Raw genomic sequence first — 16,968 nt, forward strand, 5'->3', positions numbered from 1 at the left:
AGTCTGTGAATGAAAAAATACGGTTTCAAATAAAAAACAATTTAAGCGAATATAACCAATTACTTTGCTCCTCCTTGAGCCTCGTTTCTTTTTTTCTTTTCAAAGCTTGATCCTTCCCTCACCCTACTCCCTACCCACTCACAGGCCAAATTCCAAGAGAGTCTACTTGGTATTTTAGCTGAGACCAAACTGTGAATTGATCCTCAGAATTTAACCCCCATGTATTTCCCTGAACAGCAGAAACCACCCATATGTTCCAGAGGAAACAAGACTGATGTATGATCTTATCTTGAAATCTCATGCTATCTAAAGAGACCCCACAGCACAGCGGGTGAGGAAAAGGAGAGACAAATTAAAGGAGAGACCAATTAAAGGAGAGACAAATAACCAGTCAAGATATTCCTTGATAAGATCCTTAAAAATTATCTTTAATTGATGCCAAATATGAACAGATCAGAAAGTGACAGAAGCAAGTAAAATTGCATAGATGAAAACTATGCGCATCAATTAGGGTCTCAATTCATATTATAACATTCACTGTCCTTGAACTGACATGTTAAACAGGAGGGGGAAGGGGAAATGCACAGCAGGTGAAGATGAGACACATCCTTAACTCAAGGTGGAAGCAACTGGCAAACTCAAGAAATAAAATAGTACTTTTTCAGCTTAAATGATTTGTTGTCCTGATGGTGCACTTTAAATTAATACTACTCGATTTTGATCCTTAACCTCAGTAATGCTTTAATGGTAGAGGTATGTCACAGAGAGTTCGTGCTGTCTACTTATAGCTGCTGCACAAACAGTCCCTTGAACAGGGCGCTGAAGAGAAGAAAGGTGATTCTGCAAGTTTTGGAAAGGAGGCAACGTTTGACCTGGAATATTCTGCAAAAGATTTTTTTGTTTTTGTTTTTTTTCTTTCCTTACACCATTTCTTCTTCTTCTTCTGATGGTGGTACAAAATGTGCCTGTACTCTTTGAAGGTCTACATCACAAAAAGTAAACTCCTAGTTAGCTCCTAAATGAAAATGATTGTGACTATGGTTAATCTGCTTAAAGTTTATAGCCCTGAGGTCAGCAGGGCCCTCACCCCTTACATATACACTGGACTTCCCAAGAAAGCCCATGGTCATTTTGCCTGAGCAAAGAGACTGGCATTTGATCCCAAGGCTTCTGAACCTGACATCCATACCCTGAATGAGTTTGCACAGTGACCCAAGGTAATGGAACAATTTTGGTTAACAATTCAGCTCCTGTTTGCGTCTTTACAAAAATGGTAAGTAATGTACATTCTTTTAAGTTTACCTGAGTCGTACTAGACATGTTCACATATACCCTGAATTCCATGATAGAAATATAAGTACTAATATACCGCGTGGTAGATGAGAAGTCACCTCCTGAGATCGCAATTCAACTTGGGTTGTGTCTGACCTTAGAAATGTTAGTATGTTCCTTTGTCTTCTTTAAATGAACATAAACATCAAAAGGCCTCATTCTTGCTGGGGAAGAAAGCTGGAAGATAACAAGGTTGTTTGGCAGTTTATATTCTTTCTAACAATTCTATACTATGGATGGTTACCACCCACCGATTCTCACCACTCCCAGGAATAAGTCATTCCTGGAAGAAAATGGGGAACTGCCTTCTGCTAATGTTCTCTTTCTCCTTGCTACTCAATCTAACCAACCAAACGAGGAATTCAAACAATTGTTAAGGAGCGTGTGTTTTGAGGTCTCCTATAATCAAACAAGGGAGAATCAGGAAATTATTTTTGCTGACTTCTGGATGGTAACTGATTTGAAAAATGTGTAACTTCACATATACATGAGGAAGGATCTTTATGGACTAAACCAAATTTCTACTTAAAAAAATGTATTCCTCCTTTGCCATTTCCATGTGTGTGTGTTTTTTTTTTTTTATTATTCTCAAGTGAATCAGGACTGTGAAGCCATCTGTGCTTCAGCTCCACCACACTGGAGCCTAAACCTGCCGTACAATTGCAATTTAGGGAAATGATTGTCCACTGGCCACAATCTTGGAGATCTTGCTATTGGTTTACCTGATTTCGCTAGGCTAACCCACTAACACATTCCCAATGAACTGATTTAACTGATGATCAGAACTCAAGTCTCCAGGGCAAGCGAGGGGAGTTGTACACAGATGTGCAAGAGGAGATGTAAAAACAAAAACCTTTCCTGGCTAAGGTCTGCCTTCTAGAAATCTGAGGACAGAGGAAATGAATGTCTTTGGTCTCTCTGATCCAGATCACGTCAGAGATTCTGGGATGGCTAACAGCACAGCCCTTCCACTGCCACCCTATTGAACTAGGGCCCCAATACACTGGAAGAGCTGAGTGGTGGCTACCAGCAGGTCAGAAGACTTCTCCCTCCGGAGAAAACACATATTCAGGGACACGAGCCGTGAAGGCTCAGTAACTAGGAAGGGGAAGAAAAGGTAAAAAGCCTGACAACATAAACATGAGATAAAGATAGTCATCCCGTAATAGGCAGTTTTGTTAAGTGCACCTTCAGGCCTACAAAGACATTTCAGCACGTTGCAGTGCGGAGGGGAAGAGCTTTGCCGAACGTCGCATGCCTATGCTACACAGATAAGCCCTGTGCTCTGACCGCGCTGAAGTCATTGCCATGAACTACAGAAGAGCTAAGCAGAATGCATTTCCTCACACCACCCCAAAGGCATCGTCCCACCTCACCCCCACCCCAGGCTGACGGGTTCGCCACATGCAGCGCTGTTTCTATTTCACATGCAGAAGAATCAACCAGTCCGGGGTGTGACTACGGAAGTGTACCAAGGAGCCACAGTCATTCTTGGTCCCAGTTTCTCATCCTCCAACCATCCATCCCACAGGGCTGAGTGGATTATTGCTGTTGACAGAGTGCAGCGTTTCAAGCTCTGTGTGTCCTCAAACCTCAAAGTTGAAATAAAAGATCAAGATATCCCCGAGGACTTGGAGGGGGGAGGCTGGCGGTTGTTTCTCAACCAGGGACTTCTAAGCAAGTAGGAGAGGGGTCGCCAGGGTGAGTTAAGGTTCAGACGAGGAGACATCACATGGACGGGTTTAATGCCCTGTAATCAGATGCTGTGCAGTTCTCAGCCCCTCGCCTTCCACCCCATTCATAGATTCACAGAAGTCACACAGGAAGGTGAAATAGCCGCCTTCTTTCTTTCCGGGGAGTCAGCCCACCTGGGTGTAACTCCAGTGTCTAGGCTGATTGCCTTACTGCTAGTTGTAGAATAGGGTAGGGAAAAAGGGATAGCAGTAACAGGGAAAATTCTGGAAGAAGCAGAATGTCAGAGAAGCAGCAGCAGGCGGCCGCATGCTAAGGGTGGAATGAAGATTCCCCACCTCAGGGTCCTTAACAAAGCTGTGGGTGCTTCTCCATTGGTGGACAGCTGCCAAGCCCTGTGTTCTGGGGCTCTCCTTCAGCTGGGCACCAGGTCCCCGCATTCTCCAGGCTGGGTGATGCTGGGGCAGCAGAAGTTAGATGCTCAGCCTGTGAAGTGACTGCCCGGTGGGAGGATCATAAGAGCATCAAAGAAAGTATCTGAAAGCGATGGGCCCAGAGGGAAGGCCTAGGAACGGTTATCACGGACTGAGTGTTCCCACATCCACAACGATGCCTGAAAGGCTCACAGACTATCCAAGAGATTTGCAAAGTGCTGTTGCTAACAAAGAAAGAATAAGGACGGGTGTCAGGAACGCTACCCTGGACCTGAGGAAGCCTTGCTTGTCCAGGATGGACCTTGATAGAACACAGAATTTCTGAAAGTTTATCTTGGCCTCTGGTGGAGAAGAGGAAAAACACGTTCATGGGTTATGTCCAGTTCAAAGATGGCTCTCAGTTCACATCCATGTCGGGATGCCAAAGGGACCAAGTCCAGTGGATGGCTAGAGAGACAGCACCCTCCTGGATCTCTCCTCTCCAGGGCTTAGGGTGGTGTGGTCTTCTCACAGTGGTGAAATGAAAGAGTGAGGATGGAAAAAGAAAAAGCAAAATGTCTGTGCCCCAACCCTTCCCCCCTTTTGTTACCTAACTTCTCAGCTGTGTGTGGAGGCACTTTCTGCAGTTCACTGTGGGTACAGGATAAAGGCACTAAGCAACTATTAAATCAATTGGTTGAGTTTCCTTGGGGAGCCTCGAGGGGAGGGCCAAAGTCTCTACAGACTTCAAATCATGACTGCAAAAAAAAAAAAATCAGCTCTGCTTTGGATGCATACAGTAGATAAACATTTTCATTTACATCCTAAGAATGCACCAAAAAACATGCAGTTTTGCACCTTTTTTTGTTTGTTTTGCTTATGTTTATCTTCAGCCAGAAAGAGTATTTTTTCTTAGGTGTTGCTATATATACCTAGATAATTTGTTTAGTTTTCACATAGCTTCCCTTTAAGGGATGGGCATATTGGTCCTCTCTCTCTGCCTACACCTGCACAAAAACCTGACATTTCCCTGAGCAAAGGCAGGAAAATTGACTGAGTGTCCCCCACCCCCACCCCCACCCCCCAGTATTTCTGTTGGGCCTTTCATCCCACAGACTTGTAATTGTTATTATTTTTAATTTTACATTACTGAAATCATGCATTAATTAATTCAAGGTACATCTTAATCAAAGAGGCCATAATGCTGAATAAGAGAACATGCTTTGAGCTCCAAAAGTTATTGTTCCCATCTGACTAACATATGCACTTAAATACAGTACTTTATTTACTAATAAAATAGTTAATAAATGGAGGAGTGCACTTTTGGTGAATGCAAATGAAAAAGGATCTATTTTCAGAAGAGTCAATTTCAACTTAAGCTTATCCCCTATTGTCTGGGTCATGCGATTGTAAAAGAAATGTTATCTGATTCAAACATGCTCACATTTAACTCCATTTGTGCTCTCTTGCAATAAGGAGGCTAAGGTTTTACATCCAGTTCTGAAGGCCAGGGGTCAGGGTGCAGGCCTGGTAAGAAAAGACCTGTATTCGGCTCCTCCGCAGTTGAGAGAACTTAGCAGCACTGCAGATGAATCAATTCCCTTAATTCAGTTATTTTTCTAAGAGAATGGTCTGAGAATGGGGCAGAGGAGAAATCTCTACAGATCAGGACCAGTATTTGATTTATAAGGTGCTTTGTGAACCTGTCTTAAGTAATTTTTTTTCCGCTTTATAATATACAGCTCAGTTGATCAAAATAAAAATAATTGTTCATTGCCCATTTTGGCTGGTCTATCATGTTTCATATAATACATCTGATGCACTGTCTTAGATGCACTGTGCAGTCTGCAAAGATTTTATATTGGAGTCCCATGCAAATTTTAATTTTCTATTTCTAAATGATCATTTGGTTTTTAGTTGTAAAAAAGTTATAGAAGCCAAAGGATTAAAAATGTTTCAGTATAGGGAAGGATAGGATTCTTATTTTCCTAGACTAGTTCATGGACTGAATATTTTTTAAGCCAGTTTTAGAAAATACTCTCTTTTCCCATTTTTTAAATAAAATGAAAATAATTTCTTTTTTTCACAGATCTTGAAAGCTTCTGGTCCACCACCCCCAAAATCCACAATGCAACAATGCATTGACAATTAAATAGAGCATTTCAAAGACCATTTTGTAAAGTATCTACAAAGCATGACATGAGTCACTAGGTTTTTTTTGTTTTGTTTAAGTCTTTCTGAGCTGCTAGGTGAGACTTTTTGTTTGTCTGCTTCCTTGCTTTTTTGTTTTGTTTTGTTTTAAACATCGGTCAGCAGCTTGCTCTTATTAACGCAGTTTTGGTTAGCTGTGGTGCAATTGCCAGTTCTGATATTGGCCTGTCTATAATGGGCTATGCTATTATTCACATCCTCTTCGATCTCCATGTACTCAGACTTGCTCATAGTAGAGGAACTGCGGCGACTGAGGTCACTGTCAGAGGCTAAGTTAGGGGAACTAACGTGGAGCAACTGAGCCTGCTCTTCCCCCTCAGTTTCTCGGTGGTAGAAATAGTTGAAATTGGACACAATGACAGGTACGGGCAGGGCAATTGTCAGCACACCAGCGATGGCACACAAGGAGCCCACGATCTTGCCTCCAATTGTCACAGGGTACATGTCACCGTATCCTACAGTGGTCATGGACACCACCGCCCACCAGAAAGCATCGGGGATACTGGAGAAGTGCGACTCAGCTTCTTCCGCCTCGGCAAAGTACACTGCACTAGAAAACAGTATGACCCCGATGAAGAGGAAAAAGATGAGCAGCCCTAACTCTCTCATGCTAGCTTTGAGGGTCTGGCCCAGGATCTGGAGGCCCTTGGAGTGGCGGGAGAGCTTGAAGATTCTAAAAACCCTTACCAAACGGATGACCCTGAGGATGGCCAGCGAGGTGGCCTGTTCGCCCTTCTGGTTCCCTTCCTGCTCAGCTATCTCGGTACCCAGGGTGATGAAATAAGGGATGATGGCCACAATGTCGATGAAGTTCATGATGTTTTTGAAGAAGTCCGTCTTGCTGGGGCAGGAGAAGAAGCGCACCACCAGCTCGAAGGAGAACCAGATGATGCACAGGGTTTCCACGATGAAGAAGGGGTCCGTGAAGATGTTGTTATTGTAGATGACGGTGGTGTTGTCGATGCGGTGGACGGTGCCCGTGAAGTCTTTGTCGTCCTTCAGCTCGGGGAGCGTCTCCAGGCAAAAGATGACAATGGAAATGAGGATGACCATGACAGACACAATGGCGATGACCCGGGCGGGCCCGGAGCTCTCGGGGTACTCGAAGAGCAGCCACACCTGGCGCTGGTATTCCTTCTCGGGCAGGGGGCGCTCCTCCTCCTTGATGAAGCCCTCGTCCTCCCGGAACTTCTCCATGGCCTCCTCGCCCAACTCGTAAAATTTGATCTCCTCGGAGAACATGTCCAGGGGCACGTTGACCGGCCTCCGCAGGCGGCCCCCCGACTGGTAGTAGTAGAGGATGGCGTCGAAGCTGGGCCGATTGCGGTCGAAGAAGTACTCGTTCCGCAGGGGGTCGAAGTAGCGCATGCGTTTCTTAGGGTTGCCCAGGAGCGTGTTGGGGAACTGCGCCAGGGTCTTGAGTTGTGTCTCGAAGCGCAGCCCGGAGATGTTGATCACCACGCGTTCGCAGCACTCGTGGTCTTCGTGGTCGGCGGGCCGGGGGTAGCTGCCATCCTGGGGGTGGCCCGGGGTGGCCGAAGCCTCGTCTACGTTCTCCCCAGACATCACCGTCATGGTGGAAGCGGGGTGCAAGGGTGGGAGGCCAGGAGAGAGTCCGGGCTGGGAAGGAGGGTGGGACTAGGGGTGGGACTAGGGGTGGGGGGGACCCGAGCGCCCCCCCCACCGGAGTGCTAACCTCCCCCACGCTCAGAAGGAGGGGCTTCAAAGCGAGCAGGTCGAGAGATCGGCGACTTCGCTTCTTGTCGCCTTCCCCTCCACCCTGCCTTTGACTCAATTTGGAATCCCCCTCGCCTGAGGGCCCGGCTGCAGCTTTTTGCCAAGGGTTGGGTTTGGGTTTTTGCCTTTTGCTTTTGGATATTTCTTCCTGCTTCGAGGTGCCTTAACACAGTAGCGTTCTAGCGGACCGGGCGGTCACTTCGGGGAGTGCCCTGGCCTTCCCTCCCCTCCTTGAGCCCTCCTAGGACCAGGTGTGGTGCCAGTTCAGCACCTGCCACCCCCTCTGCTTCTCCTCGGTTCTCCCCCCTCCTACCCCTCTTCGCCTGCCGCCTTCTAAGCTCCCACCAGGGCGATCGATGGACGCTGCAGAGAAATAGAAAGTGATAAGGGGGTAGAAAATCAGAAGCGTTCCGGTGGGACGGACATCTGAGACACCAAGAACACAGACCTCTGTCTTTTTTAGAAAGGACTGGACGCTGACTAGGGTTATCACATACACACGGACAGACACACACGCAGACACCCGAAATCCAAGTTTAGGTCTCTTCCATCCCACTTTTCCCAGTGCCCAACAGCCGATCTGTTTACAACTTCGTTGAACTAGAGATCGGAAAAGCGCCGAGAGACGCTGAGGGAGCTTCAAGTCCCGAGCAGCACCCTGCACCCCCGGCCTCCCCAACCCGGTCACCCCAACCCCCGCTTCTGCAGCCTGAACTGCGGAGCCCCCTACCTGGCCGACCGGCTTGGCGCAGGGGCAGTGCTGAGTCGGCGGAGAGCCGGAGCCGGAATGCGGCAGGTCGCCCTTGCAGCACCGGGGCAGGAGCGGCCGCCGCCGCAGCAGCAGCAGCATCCGAGAGACACCGGGCAAACTCGCCTCCTTGTTCCGCTCGTCCGACGCCCCTCTCAGTTGGACAATCGCTGTGCTGAGCAGCTACCGCGAAAATGTTCATTCTTTACCCCCATTCTCACCGGTTGCCAGAAACCCGGAGATGCGGTCCTCACTCCGAGGCCAGGAGTTCCGGAGGATGCAGGGCGGAAAAGCAAAATGCCACCCTCTCCCGACGCTCCGAAGCAAATGACGATAAACAGCACTCTCGTCCCCTCCCAACACTGTGGGAGCCCTTGATTCGATCCCCCAAGGAGGCGAGCGGGCAAAACCGCGGCTCTACATGGCTCTGCAGTCCCCTCTGCTCTCTGCACCCCGGCGTGGACCTCGCCGAGGCTCCGCGGCGTGCCGGCAGCCTTCAAGAGCTCCTAGTCGGGCAGGGTGCGTGCGGCTGCAGGTCCGCTCGGTCCATTTCTGGGCGCTGCTAGATCAGCAGAAACCTGAGAAAGCGCCCGGAATACCGAGCAGCGATTGGCCCACCCGGGCGTGGGTTGGGGAGGGCGGGGGAGGGCAGGAGCGAGGAGGTAGATGGAAAATATGTGGGGGTGGTTTGGAAGAGGGGGGTTGTCATTCAACTCCCACCCTTGCCAGCACAGCTTTATCCTCTCCTACTAGAAAAGCCCACCACCAACTCTACTTCCCTTGTGGCCCACAGCCACGCCCACGCACGCTCCCCAGCCGCGCGCGACCTTCCCCGGGAATTTCACATTGGAAATGGTCAGGTCCGACGCAATGCAGGCGGTGGTGTTTCTGGCAAAACCGCCCCATGGGTCTGTGTTTGTGCAGTCCCACAGAAATCCTCTTTGCACCGCTCTGCCTGCCCTCGTTCCCCACCCCAGGGGGCTCTCTGTGGGGCCCACTCGACCTGTCCCCTCCCGCGGGACTCGGACAGACGCCGACTTCGGGTAGAGCGCTGCGGTTGAGAATCGCTGGATTCGTTACAGGCAGTGTTACTGGGAACTGGTGGTACTAACAGCCTGTCCCTCTTTAACCTACCACAGGAATTGAAGTTTTCTTACAATCCGATTATTTTGAAATACAGAGAATGTGACTCGTGGGGGACCGAAGGCTTCGTGGGCTTGTGGGGTTGTCTGCCAACTTGGTGCTAATTGGGAATAATCTGAGAAGCAAGTCGCCTACTCACCTCCCACCCTATGCCCCTCCTCCCTCAGCATCTTTCTGGGACCGAGTTCCTCCACAGGGCCACTTTCACCGCTTGCAGCTTATTCGGGAAAGGGTCCCCGCAGAGGCGCGAGGCTGCACGAGCCCAGGGGTGCGCAGTACACTGAGAGTACTGCTCGAGCTGCGCCCCCAGAGGCGCTGCGTCTCTTAGCCTGCTGGGCGAGAGAAGGCAGCCGGCTGCTCCGGTACCTCTACGGCTGCGGAGTCTCCAAGGAGGTTGCGAGAACCCACAGCCGCCTCTGATTGGCTCCTCCCGCTGCCTAGGGACCACCCTTTGCACCCCCACGGTGCGCGTTGCCTCCCGCCTACACCGCCCACCTCCGTAAGCAAAGCCAATGCCTGCAGCTTCCTAGCTCTATTGGGGCTAGTGGACCGCAGTGGCCTCTTGGAGGGGGAGGGGGACAGGCAGTGCTGCAACCCCGGGCAGGGAACTAGTTCAGGCCCTCCTCCGGATTCAGATGCCAGCATTGCTTTCAGAAAAACAAAAGTATTTGTTCCTTCCCCTCCTCCAGAGCCATAGCACAGCTTTGCTTTTATGAACAATGAGTTCTCTTCTTACACTCCTCCTTCACGTTTTAAACTCTGCCCTCTTCCCACCTAGTACACCCATGGCCCCCAATCCCAGTAACTCCATAGGTCCCTACCTTCCTGCACTGCTGCTTTACTGCAGATAAATAAGTAAACAAATAAAAATAAAAACAAAACAAAAATATGAAGCTCTGTGCTGAACCACTGTCAAGTCCCGTGGCTTTGTGTGGCTGCTGCTATTTGAGTAATAACTATTGGTAATAACTCTGCTAGACAACTGGCGTTTTCTGACCATGTTGGAACAATAATGGGCTTCCCTACCGTCCTTTTTCTGCACCCTACTCTTCTACCTCCCTCTTCCTGTAACCCCCTTCCTTCGCTGAAAAGACAGTCCTAGCTTCATGTGAATGCACCGGGCCTGATCGGCATTTGGAGATTGACTTACTAGAAGAGAGTTACAGACCAGATGAGATCCCACGTTCCTAAATTCAGGGTTTTATTCATAACAGGGTCAGCACTCATCAGTATCCCTGATAGATGTGTTTAGAGCGGACCTCTGAGGAACTGGAAGAAAGTTACTGATGTAGGAACTCAGCCTTTTTGATGCATATCTTCAGGTTAGTAAGGGTCTGAAGATATTTAGCCCCACCTATGTGTCAGATGCTGATCTAGCACTGGAGACATAGTATTAACTAGAATACATGAAGTCCCAGATCTCACAGAGCTCATTTTCTGGTAGGAGATACAGACAATAAACTATAATACATTATAATGCTAGACATAAAGAAAATTAAGAAAAGGAGATAGATAGTGACAACTATAGATTTGCAGATAGGGAAAGGGCCTGTCTATAGAGGGAACATTTGAACAAAAATCTTTTTAAAAAGAGGAAGCAAAGACTAAGAACAGAAGGATGGATGTAAGAGCAAATGCAAAAGTCCTAAGGCAAGGACTAGCACAGCATATCAGAAAAATAAATAAATAAATAAAAGAGGGTCAGTATGGCCAACAAGAGGTAACAAGGAAGAGTGTTGCAGAAGGTGGTTCAGAACAGTAGTGCAGGAGCCAGATTAGGCTCCAAAGACAATCTAGGGTGAGGCTTGTAACTTGAGTCCCTCTACTTTTATTCTTTTCATGGCCAACCAACCACTTGGTCTAGTAACAGAGCTGTGTCTCTTTGTGGCCCATGAATCAGGGGCCAGTTTGGTAACCCTGTACTTGGTCTCTGCACCCTACCTTGTATCACATTCCTTTTCCCTTCTTCTGACTGCTTTGGTTCACAGGTGACAGAGCCCACTAAAGCTTTAGCACATAAGTCCTGTCTCATGTTATGTTTTCCAGGGAACCTGAGCTGGGACGGGGGGATCAAATGGGGTATGCTAAGTATGATATATCTGTGAGATAGGCAAATGAGGATGTGGAGTAGGAAGTTGGACATGTAGAATTCAGAGAAGAAGTCTGGGTGGATCAAGTCTTCTCAAGCTTAGTACCATTGACTTTTGAGTTGGACATTTTTTTGATGAGGACTGCTGCTCTGTGACTTTTAGTATGTTCAGCAGCAGCCCTGGCCTCTACCCGTTAGCACCTGCCCCTAGTTGTGATAACTAGAAATGTCCCCCGACATTGCTAAAGTCACCCTCAGATGAGAGCCACTGGGCTAGATGGTAGTTAACACCAGAGCTGTAGATTAGAGCACTTGAGCATGAGGATAGAAAGAGAAGAGGAAATGTTCAGAGACTATGTCTCAAGGTACTCTAATGCTTAGAGGCCAATAAAAGAAGAAAGTGCCAGCAAAGGAATCCTAGAAGGAGTGACTGGTGAGAGGGGAGTGTAGGGTCTGTGAAAACAAGTGAGAACAGGGATGGTGCCTATGGCTCAGTGGGAAGGGTGCCGGCCCCATATACCAAGGGTGATGGGTTCAAACCCAGTCCAGTCAAACTGCAACAAAAAAATAGCCAGGTGCTGTGGTGGGTACCTATAGTCCCAGCTGCTTGGGAGGCTGAGGCAAGAGAATCACCTAAGCCCAGGAGTTGGAGGTTGCTATGAGCTGTGTGACACCATAGCACTCTACTAAGGGCAATAAAATGAGATTCTGTCTCTACAAAAAAAAAAAAAAAAAAAAGAGAGAGAGAACAATTTTTTAAGAAGAAGAGAGAGAACAGCATTGTTGGATGCTGCTAATAGGATAAGTAGAATGAGGAACTTAGAAATAAGATTTAGAAAAATTGAGTTGAAAATAGATTGAGGGAAAACTAATCACAGTCATTACAAACAATTCTTGGAGTTTTGGTGTCCAGGGGAGCAGAGGAACAGAGTAGGAGTCTGAAGGAAGATGATGGGTGACAAGACTAAAATTCTTTTTTTTTTTCTTTAAAGAGGAGAGGTACTATGTATGCTAATGGGAATGGTCCAAGTAGAAAAGAAAAGGCATTAACACAATTGAAAGAGAAAAAAAATCGAGCAATATTCTTGAAAGTGTGAAAGAAGAATGGGATCTAAAACGGAAAAGAAGGAATTGACCTTGGAAATGGACAGTTGATCTCTAGAAACGAGAGAGCAGAGGTAGAATCCAAGTAGTTATGAGAATTTGTGGACATTCCCTCTGCTGGGTGAGGAAACTTTTCAGGTTGGAAGCCACATTAATTTAGCTATAATCAAGTAGAGCCATATTCAAGAAACTTTGATAGGATATACTTTAAAATGTACATTATTTTATAAAAATCTAAGTACTGTGAACTTAATAACATCAAAAATGAAAATTGTTTCTTAATTTTAAATTTGACCTTTTAATGACTTTATGATGTGGGGGTTTTGTTGGAAAGCATTTGAATATTTAGTTGGAGTACAGAGGTCTGAAGTTTCAGTTGATCCTCTAGCTAGGTACTAGTCATTTGTGCCCTTAAGGGCATCTGAACTTGGCTCTGGTAGGAGAATATATATTCACAGCCGTAAGTGGTTGCAAAGCAAGAAAGCCTTTTCTGGGCATGTCACTGGGTATTCTACTGCATTTTCCCATATTTCATTTGGATCTTTCTTCTCTTCAAACAATGACTTTAAAATGTCATCTGAGAGCTCAATCAATTCCATATGCAGTTCTTTTGTTTGTTTGTTTTAATCACAGTATTTATTGATGGGTTGATGATATAATTTTAATGGAATAAAGCACAACTGTGGATTAAAACAGTTTGCTGTACAGCCAACAGGGAGGGGGAAAGCCATAATCTTAGAAACTTTAAATATGTAAATCAAAGAGCCTCTGAAGTACCTCTCTTACAGATCAGCATCAGACAATTCTTCCCTTTCATACAGTTCCTATATTACATCACTTGATCACAAAGTCAGGCTGATGTTTCATAAAGAATTCTTCATTCATTTACACTTGAACCATCCAGTCTGACCACTGCCCTATTCCCTATCATTCTCCATCCTTTTGCAATGACATTTTTTTCACAATCCTCTTCCTAAAGAACTGTGTCCACATCTTAGCCTTTGAAAGAAAGGAAACAAGCAAGCAAGCAATGAGTAAGAGAAAGGGCAGATACATGGATGAATAGACTCATATGGACATACATTAGGATGGCAACGGCTTGATTCATTGAAGCTTAAACTAAGCTGACTGGCAGAGAAGTTGCTGTGGCTTGCTCAGAGACCTGTAATGCTACCTTAGGTTGAGCCACCAGTGGAAGACCCCTTGTTTCCAAGGGATTAGCAGGGGTCTACTAGAACTAGGAAGCTAAGATAACCAGGCAGCTAATGATACAATACATTCGGTGCTTTGGACCTGCCTTAGGCGCTGACTATGGCTTCCAGCATGAACATTTTGCCAAGTGTAAAATTCACAAAGAATTTTGTGTAAAACCTCAAGACACTAAGGACAATCTTTAAATCTTTTGAACTGGGATAAATTAGGCACTTCCATAACTCTAACTTCTCTACTTGGAAACATAAAGTGGAAAATATTCCAGCGCATATAACACTGAGGCATAAACCATGCTGCACAGATGTGACTTCAGGAGGCTTTAGAGGGTGCTCGCTCTCCTTGTTCAAGAACCCATGAGGAAGTTCCCAAGCACAGTGTCATAGCAGCCATTCTGGCAGTAATGGTGTCCCCAAACTAAGCAAACCTGCAGGCATATGGCTATCTTCTGAATAATCAACACTGTACTAATAAGAGGAGCCATATAGGTATGTAAGTTGAGAATGAAAGGCCACTGATAGAGACCTGGACAAGACTTGGCTCTACATCTCTCACCAAGGCCACCTTTCAAGAAGGATACCTCTACCCAGCAGTCCTTTGATGACAGAACAGAGTGCAAGGGTCAAAGATATGGTCTCATTCTTCAGAAAGAAATGTTGGTTACCCAAAAGCTCCTGGACAGGCAACATCCCAGAGACCCATTGAGGTATGATGGTGATAACAACTGCCAGACCACCCAACTATCCTGCCAAGTCAGGCATATATTTAACAGGTATAGTTTGGGATGCCAAGTAGAACAGAGATTTTGAGACTCAGGAAAAAGGAGAGGGATGGTAAGACTAAGTGAATGGTTTGTGGGGAGATAAGAAAAGTAGCAAGCAAAGGACACATAAGAAGGATGAAAAGTATGCCCAGGCCTCACCTCACTGGAGAGAAGGTAGCATGGCTACAGTCCACGTCCGGTGAAGGAGCTTTGCTGGCTTGATCTTGGCCTCTTACTTTCTCAGACTGGATGGATGTGTAGCACTCATTAGCAAGGTGATATATAAAAATGGAGAACTGGGGAATGGATAATGAATAGAAATAGACTGGGTGTACCATTCTGCAATGCCCTGTTTATATACTAAGGGCTGGTTTGTGTTGACAGAACATATTTGGGGTTGTTGGGCAACAGCAGTAGTACATTAAGATAAGGGGAATGATGGGGTAGAGGCAGGGCTGGTAGACAGGAGGACTCTCAAGTTACAGTTCTTAACTACGAAAAAGAAACAAACAACTTGGTTTTGTCCCTTAGTGAAGAAATCGGATGCCCGTTTTCTGCTCAACGTCCACCTTCTCCAAAACCTTAACAAATTCTGTGAAAGATATGGCACTGCCCCCATCCTGATCAGCCTCCCGACTGGTCCTGTCTGCCCAGCCGTGCACCTGAGCTATTCACCCCCACCATCATGCGTAGCACCTTTAACAGCATCACAGGAGATCTTTTCATCTTTATCCAAATCATATAGTCAAAAAGCAAAGTGCAGTTTGTTGCTTTGGCTCTTGAGTGGTTCTGGTCCATAGATATCTTTGCTCTTTTCATTATCCTCAATAGGTCGGAAATGAGCCAAAGTTCTCATGAATCCACGGAAGTTTACCTGGTTCTCTCCTTCCAGAAAGAAGGCATTGATGATACAGTCCCTCAGCAGGTTGATGGCAAGTTGTGGAATCCTCTGGAAATCTTCCCGGTTGAGAGTCCCATTCTCTCCTTTGTCCAGGCTGGTGAATCAGCAGTAGAGATGAGTGATCTGACTGTGGGAAAAGCCAGTCTCCTTGATTTCCTCAAGTTCTTCATCCTGCATTAACGTGGAGGACCGAGACCCCATCACTGAGCTGGGAGCACCTTCAGGGGCAGCAGCACCAGAAGCGACAGTGGCTGAAGGGAGGGAGGAAAGGAGGAGGAAGAAAGGGATGGGGTCAAGAAGGAAGAGACCAGTGTTTTCCTCTATATGCAGTTCTTTAGGTGCCTTGGTAATACCAACCAGGTAAGGCTGAAATGCTAATTTGCATGTGATGCTATGATTCTCAAAGTCAGTGAAACTTTCTTTGTATTCATTCTCCAATTATTAATAATAGATCTATAACAGCTGCATATTCTTCAAATGATTTGTATATATCACCCTGCTTATCAGTGACCTTTGCTAACTGGAAAAAATATTCATCTGAAATCCCCTTTTGAACAAGAAGTGTTTTGAAAAAATACAGTTTTGTTTTGTTTGAAAGAGTCTCACTCAGTACCCCTAGGTAGAGTGACCTGGTGTCATAGCTCACAGCAACCTCAAACTCTTAGGCTCAAGAGATCCTCTTGTCTCAGCCTCCTGAGTAGCTTGGGACTACAGGCTCCTGCCACAACAACTGGCTAGTTTTTCTATTTTTAGTAAATACAGGTCTCACTTTTCTCAGTCTCTTCTCAAACTCCTAAACTCAGATGATCCACTCACCTGGGCCTTCCATTTTATAGCCATGGTCCTCTGCATCCACCCTAAAGATAGCTTTGTTTTTTTTTTTTAATGTTTGCACTTTTTGTCACATATCAGATATAGACTTAGTTTTACCTTGCAAAAAAATACTCAAGTCATTTTGATTTGATATAATACCACATAGAAATGCTGCATTCCTATAGAAATCTTTCAATAATTCACATTGATGATTATATGCTTCATAAAATGTAACTATCTTTTGTCACAGAGATAAAATTTTGGCTAACATCTGTCCCTGTGATAGCTAACACGCCTTAGAATGATATGGAAAATCCATACTTAATAGCTCATCTTCAACGTTAGCATGTTATGAAACTGATCATGCTATGTTACATTTGCTAACAGTACTTATAACGTGTTGAGAACTGTGACTTAAAACTGCAGTGTTAGCACAGAGACATTGTTGATGTAAGATACAATGAGAAGAAATGAGAGCATCTGGGTCTGTTAATACATTTTTTAATCTGTGCAATAAACCCTTCAAGTTTTCCTGACCTGGAAGGTGCACCATTCATACATACATTCACTAAATTTGCCAAATTCAGTCCAACTTCATGACATTTATCTTGAAAGTTGTCGAAGATCTCTATTCCCACGTTCTGTTCACCAAGAGCGCCCAAAGCAAGCAAAAACAATCTTCTGTTATGACCCAAAAGAGGTATAAAACCTACGCCAAGCCATAGTATCAGTTGATTCACCAAAAGAGATTGAAGAATACATATCTTCTTATTGAAGTATTGCATGAAGTTGTTCTGTTGAAACTTCATTGAG

At 45.9% G+C, this 16,968-nt stretch overlaps 1 protein-coding gene and 1 pseudogene across 1 annotated transcript; both read right to left on the reverse strand.

Moving 5' to 3' along the window:
• Nucleotides 1–407: 407 nt before the first annotated feature.
• KCNA1 (potassium voltage-gated channel subfamily A member 1) lies at nucleotides 408–8,880 on the reverse strand. The gene is made up of 2 exons (XM_003796419.2): nucleotides 8,116–8,880; nucleotides 408–7,748 (listed from the first exon to the last, which is right to left on the reverse strand). Exon 2 carries the CDS (start codon nucleotides 7,221–7,223, stop codon nucleotides 5,736–5,738), a length of 1,488 nt encoding a protein of 495 aa, XP_003796467.1. The 5' UTR covers nucleotides 7,224–7,748; nucleotides 8,116–8,880; the 3' UTR covers nucleotides 408–5,735.
• Nucleotides 8,881–14,968: 6,088 nt separating this feature from the next.
• On the reverse strand, nucleotides 14,969–15,543 carry LOC100959679 (annotated as a pseudogene).
• Between the last annotated feature and the right edge of the window lie 1,425 nt (nucleotides 15,544–16,968).

This window comes from Otolemur garnettii, unplaced genomic scaffold (genome assembly GCF_000181295.1).
Source record: "Otolemur garnettii isolate 467f Iridium unplaced genomic scaffold, OtoGar3 scaffold00104, whole genome shotgun sequence".
NCBI lineage: Eukaryota > Metazoa > Chordata > Mammalia > Primates > Galagidae > Otolemur > Otolemur garnettii.